The 18,590-nt window shown below is 42.0% G+C and overlaps 1 protein-coding gene across 1 annotated transcript in view; it reads right to left on the bottom strand.

Annotated features, from left to right (window-relative positions):
* LOC136876907 (facilitated trehalose transporter Tret1) overlaps positions 1-18,590 on the bottom strand; it is a 75,664-nt gene that overhangs the window by 38,049 nt on the left and 19,025 nt on the right. Inside the window, exon 2 of the mRNA XM_067150661.2 lies at positions 7,302-7,660. Within this exon, the coding sequence (XP_067006762.2) occupies positions 7,302-7,660 (359 nt within the window). The remainder of the gene's footprint in view (positions 1-7,301; positions 7,661-18,590) is intronic.

Raw genomic sequence — 18,590 nt, 5'->3', positions numbered from 1 at the left:
AAGTTTCAGTGGCCGCCGGTGATCTTTCAGTTTGGGGGGGGGGGCGGCCACAACACCTTCTTACACATCTCTTTCTTTGCTACTGACCAGTACCACCGCACTCATTACAGTCTTCCGCGCGAAAACACTCTAATTAACTGCTGCCAACCCTCACAACAGGCCGGATGCAAGCCAGAGGTCCAATTTAAATCTAAATTATTAGTCTCAAATGTTGCATTTCAATATATATTTTTCTTCTTAAAATATAAACAATAGGGCAAGCACGGTCATAAACAATTATTTAATTTTATTAAATGCGACCATGGAGATTTGCAGGTGCACGCTCGTATAGGGATTTGTGACGACATCTTTACTGCTACACTGCTACGGACTCTGCCCAAGTGAAAGCCTCTTCCCACACTCTTCCTCCCCTAGAAACCGTCCATCAGCAAGCTTCCCCCCTTACATCTCCACCCCCTCACCCACACTATATCCTCGGACGGAAGCTCGAGAGTCCGTGCCTTATCAAAATATTATTTACCAGTGACCAGCGCGCTGAAAGTCTATCAGCTATCTTTGACATTGCCGAACAATCTTCCTCATTGATGAGAATTTACAGTTTTACAATGAAATGTAATTTTTTAAAAGCATTATTAGAGTTCAATATTTGACTTCATATGTCCAGAGAAAATAAAAGAACCTTTTCGTTCTCTAGGGAGGACACCATACGGGAGTCCTTAATGGGCGGAGGGTATTGCAAAGTTTGCTTTCAGGGCGCCAAATGACGTTATTTTCTCGTTTAGTTCGGGAATATTTGTAAGTTAGTCATGTGTCTTGAAAACTGATTCTTTCAACATGTCCCATACGTTTGCAGTTAACATTGTTCTGTTATTTGGCGCCTTGTTATTAAATCACTTCTCGTACTGGGCGACTTGGCCGTGCGGTTAGAGTGAGCTTCCATCCGGGATATAGTGACTTCGAACCCCACTGTCGGCAGCCCTGAAGATGGTTTTCCGTGATTTCCCATTTTCACACCAGACAAATTCTTGGGCTCTACCTTAATTAAGGCCACGGCCGCTTCCTTCCCATTCCTAGGCCTATCCTATCCCATCGTCACCGTAAGACCTATCTGTGTAGGTGCGACGTAAAGCAAATAGAAAAAAATGCTTTTTAATGTCTGCGTCTGTGGTGTAGTGGTTAGCGTTATTAGCTGCCACCCCCGGAGGCCCGGGTTCGATTCCCGGCTCTGCCACGAAATTTGAAAAGTGGTATGGGGACTGGAACGGGGTCCACTCAGCCTCGGGAGGTCACCTGAGTAGAGGTGGGTTCGATTCCCACCTCAGCCATCATCGAAGTGGGTTTCCGTGGTTTCCCACTTCTCCTCCAGGCTTGTGCCGGGATGGTATCTAACTTAAGGCCACAGCCACTTACTTCCCTCTTCCTTGTCTACCCCTTCCAATCTTCCCATCCCCCCACATGGCCCCTGTTCAGCATAGAAGGTGAGGCCACCTGGGAGGGGTATTTGTCCTCCTCCCCACCTGTATCCCCGACCCAATGTCTGACGCTCCAGAATACTGCCCTTGACGCGGTGGAGGTGGGATCCCTCGCTGAGTCCGAGGGAGAAACCAACCCTGGAGGGTAAACAGATTAAGAAGAAAGAAAGAAACAAGGAAAGCTCTTTAACATGAAGCAAACTCGGCCTATTCTGACGCTCCCCGGCCTGTTTCCAGTCATTTGACCTGGTCAGGAATGGAATGAATGAAGCCCCATCTAGCGGCGAGGATAGATATTGTGCCGGCTGCCGAAGCCTGGTGCAATCCTCTCGAAGCCTCACTTCGTATGATTGGAAATTATGTTCCAAGGAAAACACCTTTTCCTCTACTATGAGAACCGTAATTGCAGAAATCAACATGTGACTGAATTCACAACATGCAAAAAATTCGTCTTCTTCTTTCGAATAACCCCTTTGAAGGGTACGATGAATCAACTTTGGATGTTTTTCATTGTATTTGATTTCCTTTGCTTACAAATTTCCTTCATCCTTCGAGAGTGTCGTTGTTCTTCTTCTTCTTGAGTCCACTTTCTTCTTGTTGTCGGTATCTTCCTCTCCAATAAATCCTTCCTTTTGAGTTGCTTCTCAAAAAGTTTTCTGTTTTTTATTGTGTCTCTTCCTCAATTCATCAGTTACTTCTTCAGTTTTCAAATATAGCTCTCTGTTTGGCCTTAATCTGTATTCCGCATTATTATTTCTTTTAGTTCGTGGTATTTTTCTCAAAATGCTTCTATCAACTTTCTCTAGTTTTTTCAAGATCTCCACTTCTAGTTAGTTTAAGTGTCTCTTGCTGCACATAGACTTGTGGGCCTGACCACTGTTTGGTAGTGTCTTAATTTTATGTTCCAGGGTAAGGATTTTTGTTATATTTAACCTTTTGTCACATGAAACATCCTTTCCTCTTTTTGTACTCTGGTTTCTATGGCTGTCTTTTCTTTTGTGTTGTTCGTTATCCATTCTCTTAGATATTTAAAGTAATTCGTTTTACATATTGTGTTGTTATGAATTGTGATATGTTTGGTGGTGGTGGTGGTGGTGGTGGGGGGGGGCGTCCCTGATATTTGTCATGAACTTTGTTTTTTTCAAATGAAATTTGTAATCCTACTTTTGATGCTTGTTTTGCAATTCTCTGATTTGTTCTTGAGGATTTTCCAGTGAGTCCGTAATTAATGCCATGCCATTCTCAAAAGCTAGACAATATACAGTGATTTTATTTGGATTTTTTCCTAGTTGAATACCTTTAGTATCAGTTACTTTTCTCCATTCTCGAACTAATTTCTCTAATGCACAGTTTAAAAGTAGAGGTGACAAACAATCTCCCTGTCTTACACCTGACTTTATTTCGAAAGGTTTTGAGATGTTTTTATTTTTTTTTGCTAGGGGCTTTACGTCGCACCGACACAGATAGGTCTTATGGCGACGATGGGATAGGAAAGGCCTAGGAGTTGGAAGGAAGCGGCCGTGGCCTTAATTAAGGTACAGCCCCAGCATTTGCCTGGTGTGAAAATGGGAAACCACGGAAAACCATCTTCAGGGCTGCCGATAGTGGGATTCGAACCTACTATCTCCCGGATGCAAGCTCACAGCCGCGCGCCTCTACGCGCACGGCCAACTCGCCCGGTGTTTTGAGATCTAAATTTTAATCAATGAATATTCAAGATAAACTCAAATATTATAATTATTATACAATATATAATTTATTATATCTAATACATGTTTCATCCCCTAAGGGACATCATCAGCTAATAATAAATTAACATTAATGTATCAGAAATAAATATTATTAAAATTGGAAAGACACATTAAAATTTTATCTTGAATATTCATTGATTGATTATAGTCAATACGGGATTAGTACTCCTTGAAATGAAGCTGTTAAAGCTTATCACTTGTAATCTAAATTTTACTTTGATGTTATGTTTGTTAATGTTGCTTTAATTACTTCGGTTGATTTATTATCAAGTCCTAATTCCTTTATAATGTCAATATGCCAAACTACTATATATAAAGAAATAAATATTTCATTACTGAGGGAAACGTGGGCAGCAGGTGAGCAATACTTTCAGTGTCGCTTGGTTTTCAGCGAACCCCGTACCGGATGTATGTACGGATGTACAAGGTGAGCGGTGAAGGCAACGTGTGATTACACCGCGTGCGATGAATAGAGACACATATCGAGAAGCACTAGTTAGCATTGAGCACACGGAGCTGATGTAGTTTAGTCTCCTACGGCCAGTCGAACGCAGTGGATGTGTTGTGTTATAAATTGGAAAAAATGGCAACGAAGACGCATGAGCTGTTGGTGAGACTGTAGGGAACAGAAGCTATGAGTAGAAAATGCGTTTACGACTGGTTCATAGACTTTCGCGATAGCAAACTCTTGTTATTGATTTTCAGAAAATATGGACCTCTGTCACACGTGTCAATGAAATCTCCAGCAAATTCCTTCCGTGTTTCCTTCTACTTGTAAATCAATGTGCACGGCATGAATGCAGAACACATCTTCCGCTTACACAAACTGTTGTGAATGTTGGTGTTCACACTGTCCTTGCCAATGCCTAATTCCTCTGTTACCCTTCGCAGAAACCGTCGCCGATTTTGTGCCAGCATCTTCCGCACTTGCTCGCTGTTTTCTGCACTTCTGCTTGTTGATTGTCGACCCGGACGTGGCGCATTATCAAGAGTTTTGTGTCCATCCCAAAAGTGTTTGAATCAGTCGTTAACATAATTTCTTCTTACGGCTCTTCTGTTTCATACACTTGCACTGACATCGTATACATCTCCGTGGCCGTTTCTCCAAATTCGTGAATGAATTGAATCAAAACTGAATGAATACTGATCTGCATTTAGGGCAGTCGCCCAGGTGGCAAATTCCCTATCTGTTGCTTTCCTAGCCTTTTCCTAAATGATTTCAAAGAAATTGGAAATGTATTGAACGTCTCCCTTGGTAAGTTATTCCAATCTATACTCCCCTTCCTATAAATGAATATTTGCCCCAGTTTGTCCTCTTAAATTCCAACTTTATCTTCATATTGTGATCTTTCCTACTTTTATAGACGCCATTCAAACTTATTCGTCTACTAAAGTCATTCCACGCCATCTCTCCGCTGACAGCTCGGAACATACCACTTAGTCGAGCAGCTTTTCTTCTTTCTCTCAATTTTCCCAACCCAAACTTTGCAACATTTTTGTAACGCTACTCTTTTGTCGGAAATAATCACTCACACCTATACCAATATATTGATATGTGTGGTAATTCCGAGATATGGTCTCGGTAATTTTCTTTCTTTCTTTCTTTCTTTCTTAATCCGTTTACCGTCCAGGGTTGGTTTTCCCTCGAACTCAGCGAGGGATCCCACCTCGAATGCCTCAAGGGCAGTATCATGGAGCATGAGAAATGGAGTTGGGGATATAATTGGGCAAGAACTTGATGTTTATGCGTTGCTCCACTGCTCTAAGACGCGATCCTTCACATGCATCACGTTCGACTGGCCGCAGCAGACTAATCTGCTTCAGCTCCGCATGTTCAACACTACGCGGCGCTTCTCGAGATGCCTGTCTATTCACATGCGTATGTTCGCAGTGTTCTCGCATGTTGTCACTGGGATATTGGTCCTTTCACCGTAGCCCTACATTTAAGACACACTTTTTTTTAAAATACAGCAGAACCTCGATATCTCGAATCACCTCGGGAGCTAAATTTTATTTCGAGTTATCGAAATTTCGAGATAGAGATAATACCGTTTTTGAGCATGTAAGGTAGGTAAGGGTTATTCTGCCCGAAGGCAGGTCCGAACCTCCGCAGAGGTGTTCCTGAGCCGGAGTTTACGTGCGGCAGGGTGGCCAGTTCCTTTCCGCTCCTCCATTCCCTTACCCCCCACCAACAGCGCGGGGCAACCCATCCAACTCCTGACCACGCCCAATGTTGCTTAACTTCGGAGATCTCACGAGATCCGGTGTTTCAATACGGCTACGGTCGTTGGCTTTGAGCATGTATAACACATATAATTGAATCATATGTATCTACGGACTTATATTAAATACGTTATTTTTAACAATATTTAAAAATATACAAACTCTATTTTACGGCATCACTTTAATTATAACCCTTATGATAGTAACTGTCCGCCTCTGTGGTGTAGTGGTTAGCGTGATTAGCTGCCACCCCCGGAGGTCCGGGTTCGATTCCCGGCTCTGCCACGAAAATTTTAAAAGTGGTACGAGGGCTGGAACGGAGTCCACTCAGCCTTGGGAGGTCAACTGAGTAGAGGTGGGTTCGATTCCCACCTCAGCCATCCTCGAAGTGGTTTTCCGTGGTTTCCCACTTCTCCTCCAGGCGAATGCCGGTATAGTACCTAACTTAAGGCCACGGCCGCTTCCTTCCCTCTTCCTTGTCTATCCCTTCCAATCTTCCCATCCCTCCACAAGGCCCCTGTTCAGCATAGCAGGTGAGGCCGCCTGGGCGAGGTACTGGTCATTCTCTCCAGTTGTATCCCCCGACCAAGAGTCTGAACCTCCAGGATCCCTCGCTGAGTCCGAGGGAAAAGCCGAACCTGGAGGGTAAACAGATGATGATGATGATGATGATAGTAACTTTTTAGAGATAGGATACAGTACATCCAGCAGAAACATACCTCATTAACACGTTTGTAAAAAATCCGCTAGTCTCTTCTGTTTGTTACTATTAACCTTTCCTCCCTTCAAGTTGAAACTTCTTGTCAAAACAACGCAGCCGAGGTTCGTAAATGGAGCTTGTCATCCGGGACTTCGGGGGTTACTTTCGTACCTAACCGGTAATTAATTCACACCCGAGGAACAGCGAGGCTTAGCCGATTTTACGATCACTAGAAGTTTTATTTTTTCGTTTCCCGTCATATAAGCTCCGAACATCACTGTAAACCTTTCTTTACTAGTTAACTGTTCCTTACAAATCACAAATGCTGCATTGTACAGTTAATGTTGCAAAAATTTCGAGTTACAGAGTATTTTTTGCTTCAACGGAGGAAACGTTTGCTTCGGAGAAGTCGAGCAATTCGTGCAACCGAATTTCCAGTAATAGAGAAATAAATACACGTGAAGAATAGGATAAACGGCCGGGAAATTTAAATTACTTCAAAATACTGAAAATTCGAGAAATGAATGTTCTAGATATCAACGTTTGACTGTAATTTATTAACAACATTCTCCATTACAAAAAAGTAATATTACGTGCTTATTTGTACATGCTGACAGTACTAATTAATACCCTAAATACAACTACGACTAAAGACGTATGTCTCTTGCCAATATTAACTGCTTTCTTGTTGTTAGATGTCAAAATTAATATGTTTACAAATGTTGAAGTTTCCTGCAGGTGTTTGTCCACGAGTTCGTATTCCTCCACCGGCCAGTGGTCCTAGGGTTCTGTCATTTTGAACCTAAAGAAGTATTCACCAAATTTCCCGTGGCCTGTTCTTATGGCTCTCATATTATGGCTTAGGATTAGTTAAAGTCTGAATCTACTCCGTACATTAAGAAAATATGATTTCGTTATTCTTCCGTTTGTGGTATTGTCCCACTCGCTCTCCCACAATCATTGTATGTATGTACCGGAAGTATACAATAACATCCTAAATAGCCATTAGCAAGATGGCACGTACTTTATTTTTGTTGATGTGAAGCCTTATTGGTTCGGGATGAAGGAGATTGTTAAGGACATTGATAAGTGAACGAAGTAGCCAACGCAAGAATTGGCTCATTACAATCAAATGTAGCAGACTGAGAAAGTTACCTCGGCGATCTCACCAGAGTACATGGGTACCACGGTGAAGACTGCTCCGTTGCCAATCCCCTGGACCAGCCGTCCGGCGTACATCAGTTCTACAGACAGGCAGGCTTCGGCGAGTCCCTCCAGCAACCAGCCCAGCAGGAACGGCACAGCTAGTCCTAGCAGGGTCCACTTGCGCCCTATGCGGTCCGCAAGAATTCCTGCCGGGATGGGACCGAGTCCTGTACCGAGAGCCAGCAGTGATCCAACCCACGACAGCTGGTCCCCGGTCAAGGGCAAGAAGGCGTCAGGAGCTTCAAGTTTGGTCTGTGTGGGAGACATCCAGCCCATTGAGCTCCCCACCATGAGGGCCGCCATATTCCCTGTGAACAGCGTTGTCAGCATTTCTCAGCCACATTGTTGAAGTAATAGGGTCGCCACCTAAACAGTTGGTTCATATTCATTGTCCACAATAGCAGAGTATTTACAGGATTATCTACACTTTACTCAGAGTTCGTCGATGGTAATTTTCTTCCTTCCAATCCCAACCTTATGTTTCCAGACAACTTATTGCATACTTATTTCGCCACTATCTCTAACCACAAATCATTAACATATGTGGCACTGAGAAAACAAATGAGAAGTGCAAGGCGAAAACATGAAGCCAATTTAAGAAATCGAATATTCCCAAGCAAGCAACTTGAGCTGATAGAATCTGCAAAGCGCTCAAGAAAATATCAAAAGAGGACGTGGCATGGAGTGCAATGGAGTACTTAAAAATGCGTTTAGTGTAAAAGAAAAATATTTATATGTAAAGGAAGACCCAAGGTTTTAGAGACACCAAAGAGAGATCATTCGGTACTTCCTTTGACAAGACGGGCAACAGCCTCCCCTTAACAAGGTATCACCATCGTGCAAAGACTTCTTGTTTGTAGAGCTATACAGCGCTTTAGTGATTAACATTTACAGCATAATCTTAAAGCAAAAGCAAGGAAGTCGCTAGAATCCTCGATCTGGAATGATCTGGGATTACTTTCCAGGTTTTCCCGTGCCATCGGGAGGCCTCTAGTGACAGGACAGAGATATCAGATACGTGAATATTGAATACTTCGTTGTTATAATAATCAGTTAACAAAGGAAAACTTAGGTTTAAATATGGTTCATAATATTTCATAAATTATTGACGCAACGTCTTCGAAATCGTCTAAGTTACGATTACTGCTTGAACGGTGTATGAGTCATCCTTCAACCACGAGATTAAGTGGCGCTTTTCATGTACTGTGACTTTAAGTCCACCATTTTATACGCTTGACCTTGTCAGGTATTGACCTCGGCTGCTTGCACGTGCAGGCAACCAGCCAGAAACGAGTCAGAATAGCAAGGAAAGCCCTTCTCTGTCCTCTCACTGGAGGCCTCCCGCTAGCACGAGATTGACCTGGAAAGTAAACCTAGATAATTCAAAATCGAGGATTCTAGAGACTTCTTCTTTCGCGAAGTATCTCGACGAAGCAGCCTATTTAAGGTGGACCAAACGAGCTCAGTGTGTTCAGTCAAAGAGTCAGTTCAGTCTGAGGTCAGAGACGGATGAGTTGTATCAGTGTCGTGTGTGTGTGTGCTGACGGGAAGTGAGTCTATCATTCTGTTCTGTCTGTCGTCGAGAAGTTGTGTCTCCCCTGTCCAGTTGCTGTGAAGCTCGTGCAGTGTGAAAGGGTTCAGAGAGACCAGCAACGGAACGAGGACTATCGAGCTCGGTAGGTGCGGTCGCTTAAGTGCGGCCAGTATCCAGTATTCGTAAGATAGTGGGTTCGAACCCCACTGTCGGCAGCCTTGGAGATGGTTTATCGTTGTTTCCCATTTTCACACCAGGCAAATACTGGGGAGTACCTTAATTGAGGCCACGGTGGATTCCTTCCCATTCCTAGCCCTTTCCTGTCCCATAGTCGCCATATGATCTATCTGTGTCGATGCGACCTAAAGCAACTTGTAATAAAAGAAGTACTGTGAGTGTACGGCCAATGGACGAGTTCTAGTGGACAATGTGGCGGACAATATACGACGTATTGAATTCTGAGACTGTACTTTACGGAAGCCGTCCGCGAAACTATTAGTGACACTACGGCTTCCTAGTTCTGAATCGGTAGACCTCGGTTATCTTCGGGATTCGTATTGTCATTCTCTGACACAAAAATTATGAATTGATTATGCATCACCGTGAGACATCTGGCGGTATAATTGCAACAATTTAAATATTGTTATTATTTACACAGCAAAGTCAAAATATAGGTTAAGCTTGAAAATGAGTGAGGAAAATCAAAGGACGTACATCACAGGAACAACCTAGAGCTCCTGCATGGAAACGACGGTTTAGAAAATTCATATCGAACGATCATACTATCGTTGTAACTCCCTCGTTACTCCTCACCACCGTAAAACGAAGTGTCACTAAAAGTTTCGCGGATAGTAGCTGTATCAGCGTATGGCGAGTATAATTGTGGAACTGTATTAGTGTATAAGTAACAATTGCCGAACAGTATGTAATGTGTACTTTTAGCTACTGTGACTATTTATTTATTTATTTATTTATTTATTTATTTATTTATTTATTTATTTATTTATTTATTTATTTATTTATTTATTTATTTATTTATTTATTTATTTATTTATTTATTTGCTAGTGGTTTAACGTCGCAAAACATATCGAAGGTTTTCAGCGACGCAAGGATGGGAAAAGGCTAGGATTGGGGAGGTAGCGGCCGCGGCTTTAATTAAGGTACAGCCCCAGCATTTTCCCTGCAGTGATTGTGTTAGTTTGTAAGTGATATAATGAACAACAAGTGTGACTGATAACTTTGATGCTTTCACGATCCGTACTTATAGACATGATACTGTATATGCTTTTGGGCTTATGCCGTGTCAAGAAAATAAGGTGAAATTATTTACGTTTCGCAGAGAACTGTGCTCTGCGTCATCAGGGACACCGGCTATCAATTAAGTAATACCTGGTTGTCAGCCATTAAGAATTAATGTAGGTAGTTCCCTTCCCTGTCCCTTCACTATTGTTATTTCGTCTCGGTGTTTTCCAAATTCGTACGTTCTTCATCGCCAGATGTTTCATTGCAGGCTTGTGTCTATGTCATACACCTGTCAAAGTCATATGTTACGTACACATGTTATGTGAACCTCTTAAACTGATTGTGATGGTTCAGTCAGCTTCCGCTTCAAACGCTAGCGCTGTGCCACGTCCTGGGAGCCATCTGGTGGCGAATGAACGTACCATTTCCACTTCTATTATAACTAAATTCAAAGGGTCATTGTGTAAAAAGCCTTTCTTGTGGACAGTCGAGATTTCTTCTGATGACACAGAACACAGTTTTCTGTGAAATGTAAAGAATTTCACCTTAATTTCTTGGCACAGCATAAGCCCAAAAGCCTATACAGTACCATGCCTATAAGTGTGACTGAGTTAGGGGGAATAGGGAGAGCCCAAAGTGGTGTACTTGTAGTGTATAAGAATTAGCAGTAAGTAAATGCACTTTAGTCGTAGAAATGAATGCTATTACTTGTGTGTTTATCACCGCTGTCATGTTACAGTATATTTTCTGAGACCATATGGTTCTAACATTTCAATATATATGAGACGTAGATTTCGTAATTTGATAAAAGTAATAATTCCTCTGTACTGTACTAAGATTGCCTCTGTGGTGTAGTGGTTAGCGTGATTAGCTGCCACCCCCGGAGGCCCGAGTTCGATTCCCGGCTCTGCCACGAAATTTGAAAAGTGGTACGAGGGCTGGAACAGGGTTCACTTAGCCTCGGGAGGTCAACTGAGTAGAGGTGGGTTCGATTCCCACCTCAGCCATCCTGGAAGTGGTTTTCCGTGGTTTCCCACTTCTCCTCCAGGCGAATGCCGGGATGGTACCTAACTTAAGGCCACGGCCGCTTCCTTCCCTCTTCCTTGCCTATCCCTTCCAATCTTCCCATCCCTCCACAACGCCCCTGTTCAGCATAGCATGTGAGGCCGCCTGGGCGAGGTACTGGTCATACTCCCCAGTCATATCCCCCGACCAAGAGTCTGAAGCTCCAGGACACTGCCCTTGAGGCGGTAGAGGTGGGATCCCTCGCTAAGTCCGAGGGAAAAACCGAACCTGGAGGGTAAACAGATGATAATGATGACTGTACTAAGACATTATCTTAAAATCCCTAAAGTATAAAACTTATCGAAAAAAATGAGTGTCATTTACCCCGGAAAATCTTTATAAATCTTGACTAAATATTGACTGTACATGTGAGAAACAGTCTTCTCTCAAGTTGAAAAAAAAAAAAAAAACATTACTTTTAAAAGTGATTCCAAATACTGGTACGTGTCGACAGAACACAAATAAAATTCTGTGGCTTGGTTCTAAAAGGGCCAATGTCCAAAAAACCTGTGTTTGAGCTATGAGCATTTGAAGTTTTGCTTACAGTTTTCCAATTATTTTTTTCAACAACTAACTTTAAATAACTTTATACGTTCCTTGTGGAAGTCACCTTATTAAACGCTAATTTTTTCTATCGTATTCTTAAAAAATTGCTAGGTCCCTAATCCTTATTGGTAATTTAACATTATTGGCAAGGGCTTATTTAATTAAACGTTAACTGACCGAGCTCGATAGCTGCAGTCGCATAAGTGCGGCCAGTATCCAGTAATCGGGAGATAGTGAGTTCGAGCCCCACTGTCGGCAGCCCTAAAGATGGTTTTCAGTGGTTCCCTCTTTTCACACCAGGAAAATACTGGGGCTGTACCTTTTAAAAGAATCTAACACACTGTCTCTGATAAGAAATCGAATTCTTGGTGAATCTTTAAAAGGATTAGAATTCCTGTTCCAAACTCAATAAATCCTCTTATGTTTCTTTCCAGTAGTCTTTCTGAAACTGAATTACGTACCACACTCGTTGCCTACATTTCTGAGCTTACATGTATGACCATTAATATGTCTGACTGATAATTCAGATTAAAGGACATTAACTTCAGCATCATATCTGAAGGATATGATTTATGACTTGTCGAGGAATGATAGAAACGTAAGAGCACTGGAAAAATATTCTTTGACCTTCATGGTGGGGTTTAACGCTGGCTACTTTAACTGGTGTCCTGTTCTGCGAATTTACCGATACAATTGGGGTCTTTAAGAACAAGTGTTCATGTGGAGTGAGGTGATATGTTAAACCATGCGACACATTAGGAATATTTTCCCAGAACGTGTTGAAGTCAGTCCTTTAAAATTTTTGCAGGTTATGCATTGATATCTTCGCTTGAAATTGAAACGATTGGTTTCAGAAAAATTCATTTTTATTTGTGGTTTTTCTGAATGTCTTATTTGTAAATATGATTATATCAGGTTTTTGTCAAATAAAATCTCTAAAATCGCCTTAACTGCCCTCAAGAATTCCATCATCATCTTCAAGAATCATGCTTACGGACCTCAGATAAATGTTCGAAGTGCCTCGCTATAGTTATCACCTTTTTTTGCCTTTTCTAATGTAAGGCTGTGCTATCTCGTGTAGGGCTAATTCGTTCACCTGTTTCTATTGTTGTTATACAGATATTCATTGTCCTTGGGCAACCTGCAGCTGTTGCGTGAGGGCTGTACAGTAAATAATACTAACCTATTACCAGAAGATTATTTCAGGATACGCATGGCAACATTATAAAGTAAATTACTAAATTTTAAGTCCTTGTACTTTAAAAATACCAAAGAAAATGTTAAGTATTAGAAAAATGACCTCACCTTACAAGAAATGGCTATTAAAGTCACAGATTTAGTTCATGCCTGCATACGTATTGTTTAATGAAACACTAATTAAAAATACCTCCAGTCCAGATTTTTTCTTTTTTTTTTTTTTGCTAGTTGCTTTGCGTCGCACCGACACAGATAGGTCTTATGGCGACGATGGGATAGGGAAGGGCTAGGAGTGGGAAGGAAGCGGCCGTGGCCTTGATTAAGGTACAGCCCCAGCATTTGCCTGGTGTGAAAATAGGAAACCACGGAAAACCATTTTCAGGGCTGCCGACAGTGGGGTTCGAACTTACTATCTCCCGAATACTGGATACTGGCCGCACTTAAGCGACTGCAGCTATCGAGCTCGGTAGTCCAGATATTAATATAATATATACACCATTTAAAAGGAATACGTCCGCCTCTGTGGTGTAGTGGTTATTGTAATTAGCTGCCACACCCGGAGTCCCGGGATCAATTCTAGGCTCTTCTACGAAATTTGAAAAGTTGTCCGAGAACTGGAACGGGGTACACTCAGCCCAGGGAGATCAAATGAGGAGTGTAGGGTGTTGGATTCCCACCTCAGCGATTCTCGAAGTAGCTTTCTGTGGTTTTCCACGTTTTCTCCAGGCAAATGCCGGGGTGGTATCTAACTTAAGGGCAATGCGGCTTCTTTCCCTCTTTCTTGCCTATCCCTTCCAATCTCCTTTCCCCCATGAGGCCTCTGTTCCGCATAGGAGGTGAGGCCGCCTGGGTGAGGTAATGGTCCTCCATTCCAGTTGTATAGCCGACAGAATGTCTCACGCTCCAGGACACTGCCCTTGAGGTGGTGGAGGTTGGATCCCTCTCTGAGCCCGGAGGAAAAACCAGCCCTGGAGGATAAACGGATTAAATACATTAAATAAATAATTGTATGCCTCTGTAGTGCAGTGGTCAGTGTGATTAGCTGCCACCCCTGGAGTCTGAAGCTCCAGACCACTGCTCTTGAGGCGGTAGAGGTGGAATCCCTCGTTGAGTCCGAGAGAAAAACCGACCCTGGAGGATAAACAGATAAAGAAGAAGAAATTTAAAGGAATATGATTCGGATTCAAAACTCAAAATGAAAGAAAATTATTTTTTCTCGAATGTTTGTGTTCCGTACCTCCTTAAATTTTAAGCACACTGTCTCTGATTAGGAATCGAATTATTGATGAAGCCTTAGAAAAATCAAAATTGCACCTTCAGACTCAACAAATTATCATAGGTGTCGGGCTCCATGGCTAAATGGTTAGCGTGCTGGCATTTGGTCACTGGGGTCCCGGGTTCGATTCCCGGCAGGGTCGAGAATTTTAACCATCATTGGTTAATTCCGCTGGTACGGGGGCTGGGTGTATGTGTCGTCTTCATCATCATATCATCCTCATCACGACGCGCAGGTCGCCTACGGACGTCAAATCAAAAGACCTGCACCTGGCAAGCTGAAGTCCTTGGACACATCCCGGCACTAAAAGCCATACGCCATTTCATTCTCATCTTAGGTTTGTTCCTAGCCGAGCACATTTAAGTCTTGCTAATACTGGTTCACGTGTCTCGCTGGTTGCATATATATCTGAGCTTGAAAACTCGGCCCATATTATGTGTAACCATTAATCTGCCTGGCTGATAATTCAGATTAAAGGACATTAACTTCAACGCCATATCTCAAGGAAACAGAGGAAGATTTATGACTAGTCTAGGAGTGAGTGGGTATCGGAAGAGCAGTGAAAAGTGCCAAGATGAATGACTCTCTACTTCTTTGAAACATAATTCTTCCCACCAAGAAGGAAGATGAAGATGATCAAGTAGTCTATAGAAAATAGTAAAGAAGGATGAAGAAGTAGAAGCTGGGATGGTACCTAACTTAAGACCATGGCCATTTCCCATCCCCCTTCAGGGCCCCTGTTCAGCATAGCAGGTGAGACCGCCTGGGCGAGGTACTGGTCGTACTCCGCAGGTGTATCCTCCAACCCAAAGTCTCACCCTCCAAGATACTGCCCGTGAGGCGGTAGTGGTGGGATCCCTCGCTGATTCCGAGGGAATACCAACCCTGGAGAGTAAATGGACCAAGAGAGAAGGAAACAAACAAAGCAAGCAAGAAAGAAAAAGCAGAAGAGGATCTAGGCACATCTGTATAAATAATGACAGTTCCATGACTAAATAAATCCTCGTGATATCAACATGATTTCAAGGAAAAGAGAGACAAGGTTGACATATTCCCGCTATTTATTTACGGTATGATTTCACTGTGTGAATGTATTTGTAGAAGGAAAATGTTCTTATATTTTACACACTGGAGAAGAGTTTTTCTCTCCTGGTCTTTTTTACAATTATTTGAGGGTCGGCACTGATCCAAATTTTACGGTCAGATGCCCTTCCTGACTTCTGGAGGGATGCATTAACTATTGCGTACTTATAAGGTGGTTTGTAGTGTAATGTGTAAGATCACAAACATCCAGGCCGAGCCAGAGGATTTAACCTAACGCTGTTAAAATCCTCGACTCGTCCGCGAATCGAATCCGCGACCCGCTGGCCATTCTACTGACCAAACTACTCCCAGGAGAAGAATGTTACCTACTAATTAGGCTAATAATAAAGTTTTTATTTTTACATTCCACTAACTACCATTTTACTGTTTTCGGTGAGGCCGGGGTGTCAAAATGTTGTCTCGCACGAATTCCTGAACGTACCAGTAAATCTACCGACACGAGACTGACATATTTCAACACATTCAAACACCACCAGACTGAGCCAGGATTGAACCTGCGAAGATGGGGTCAGAAGGCCAGCGATCTTCCGTCCCTGTCACTCAGCCCGGCACCTTTTAATTATTTTAAGATTAAACTAAAGACAATGTATTTAAGTCTCACTTTTGACAATCTTGGTTTGTAACTTGATGTTCTATTCCACTTAATAAATACGTATATTTTATACGAATAGTACTAATTTCGACCGTATGACTCGGTCATCTTCAGTTATTCATTTATACAAGTTAAACTAAGAAAGACACAATCATTAAATAAAGTGGACTTTGTATACCCTGAGCTAAAATTATAAGTACATTGTAAAACACTTTAGGCCACATTAAAATTTTTGAATTTTCACTTGACGTTACTCTTCTGAGATAATGGGAATATACTAACTTAAAAACTTGATAGGAATGTTCCAATTGTGTAAAGGTTGCTTCATACAAAATAACACATGTTTCAAAAATAATCAAGAGGTTATGTTCAAACTACAGGCAAAACAACCTGGTATAGTTGGGGACAAATCATTACGACCTCGCCTCGCACCACTACTTTTCAGAGGCAGCTCGGCATCTATTGGCGACTTATAGGATTTACTACCTCTACTGCAGCCAGAGTTGCCAAATCGGCTACTGCACTCTACACGAAGAAAGGGTAAATACTACAGATAGTGAGGAAGAAAGTGGTTTGGCAGCCTCTCCAAAACAAACAAGGATCACTTATTCGTCAACTCAGCAGGGTGTTGGGTGTGATTGACTACTGGCTTTCAGCTCGCTTCTAGGAACTGAGGCCGTCATGTTTTGTCCCCAACTATAATGGTTGTTGAAATGCTCAAAAACAATAGTTTAAAATTGGAGCGTGAAGAAATAATTTCGTCTAGAATACACTAAGTCTTATGAGAGTAAGAGTGGCATGTATAGCACTGCCTGTTGATGATCCATAGTATGAATCTGATGTATATATGTAGTTCATAAAACAGCTAAGTAATCAAAATAATCAATCATCAAAGATGGAATATTTTGTAGGACATTCCGATGTTCTTAAAGTGAGTTTGCAACCGTCCCTAAGTGGGGATGTATTTTACTGTTTCGATTTTCGAATTATTTACACCTTCCTTTATGATCTGTCTTTACGATTTTTGTGGACGGTTAAATTCTTCTGAAATGAAAGTAAACGTCCTATTAAATTTCAGCATACTTTTAATTTACGATCGTAAAATTATGGATTGGCTATTAATGTATTTTCTATTTGGCTCCTTGGCCAAATAGAGTTTGGCTGAATGGACATTGGCCTCGGTTCAGAGGGCACCGGATTCGATTCCTGTTTGACAGGAATTTTAACCGCGTCTATTTAATCCTGGGTGATCATGTTAGCCTTAATGTACATCTTCAAGTAACTACAAACCACGACAGAAATCTGCAATAGTGAGTACGTCGCTGCACGTAGGTTTGGCGCCAGGAATTGTATCCGTCCGTAAAACAGGCCGTAACCAACAGAGTGTGATAGATGAGAGGCATCATTTTCCTCAAGGTAGCTGTGGGTTAAGTCCCGGCCAATGTATTCGGAATAATAATAATAATAATAATAATAATAATAATAATAATAATAATAATAATGATAATAATAATAATAATAATAATAATTGCATGGCCTCAGCTACCGTGTGCAGACATTTTAATTTCACGCCATTTGGCTGTCTGCTCGTCAATTTAGACGCTCCGTTTTACTCTAGGCCTACTGAATGTTATTTACTTTACGTCCTACTACGGTTTTCGGAGACGCCGAGGTGTCGGAATTTAGTCACGCAGGAGTTCTTTTACTGCCAGTAAATCTACTGACACGAAGCTAACGTATTCTCGCGCCTTTAAATACCACCGTAATGAGCCAGAATCGAACCTGCCAAGCTGGAGTCAGAAGGCCAGCGCCTCAACCGTCTGAGCCACTCAGACCGGCCTCTAGGCCCACTAGATGGCAGAGTAAACCGAATCTCTCTTGGACGTCTATGGCTGAGTTCCAATTAATTTTGTCGGGTAAACACCAAATGGGTCACCAGATATCTCTTACATGTCGACATCGTACGACATGGAGTGTCGAACGGACCTTTTTCCGCCCTTCATAAATCCGACTACCTGTACCGGTTTGAACCCACTATCTTGGGATCCGGAGGACGACAGAGTACTGCTGATCTACAGGGAGTGTAATAATAATAATAATAATAATAATAATAATATGGCCTCAGCTATCAAGTTGCAGACCTATGGAAATGGTGCCACCTACGCTGCTTGCCTATCAATTTCAACATTCCGATTGTACTGCTATGTAGAAACGAAAATTGGCTTCTACTGGATGGTCCAAATGCCCGAGTTTCTTTAATTTTGTCGGGTGAAAATAAATACGCCACCAGAGATCTTTAATTACCGTATGACATAGAGTGCCATGGAGTTAAAAGATGAACTACCGCGGCCTACCACAAAGGCGCACACATGAAATGCTGTCATTTGTGTACACTATTTTATTTACAAATTATATATACATATTCTACACACACGCACTAATAAACTTTCATCTTGAACACTTGACTACTATGCTCTTGAACAAAACACTGATACGTAGAATAATAAGAGGAAGACTGCCTCAAGAACATGTCAATCGCAACAAGAATTCACATATTCGATTAACGACTTGCACTTACAACTCAACTGCCTCTTTTTATACGCTGCCTGGCCAGGCTTCTAGAAGAATTTGACAAAACATGTTTTCTCGAAATATCGAGAGTCTCCAATAGCCTATTTACA

Source organism: Anabrus simplex, chromosome 7 (assembly GCF_040414725.1).
Source record: "Anabrus simplex isolate iqAnaSimp1 chromosome 7, ASM4041472v1, whole genome shotgun sequence".
NCBI classification, from domain to species: Eukaryota; Metazoa; Arthropoda; class Insecta; order Orthoptera; family Tettigoniidae; genus Anabrus; species Anabrus simplex.
Note: the sequence above shows the minus strand (reverse complement) of the source record. Positions and strands in the feature narration are given on the sequence as shown.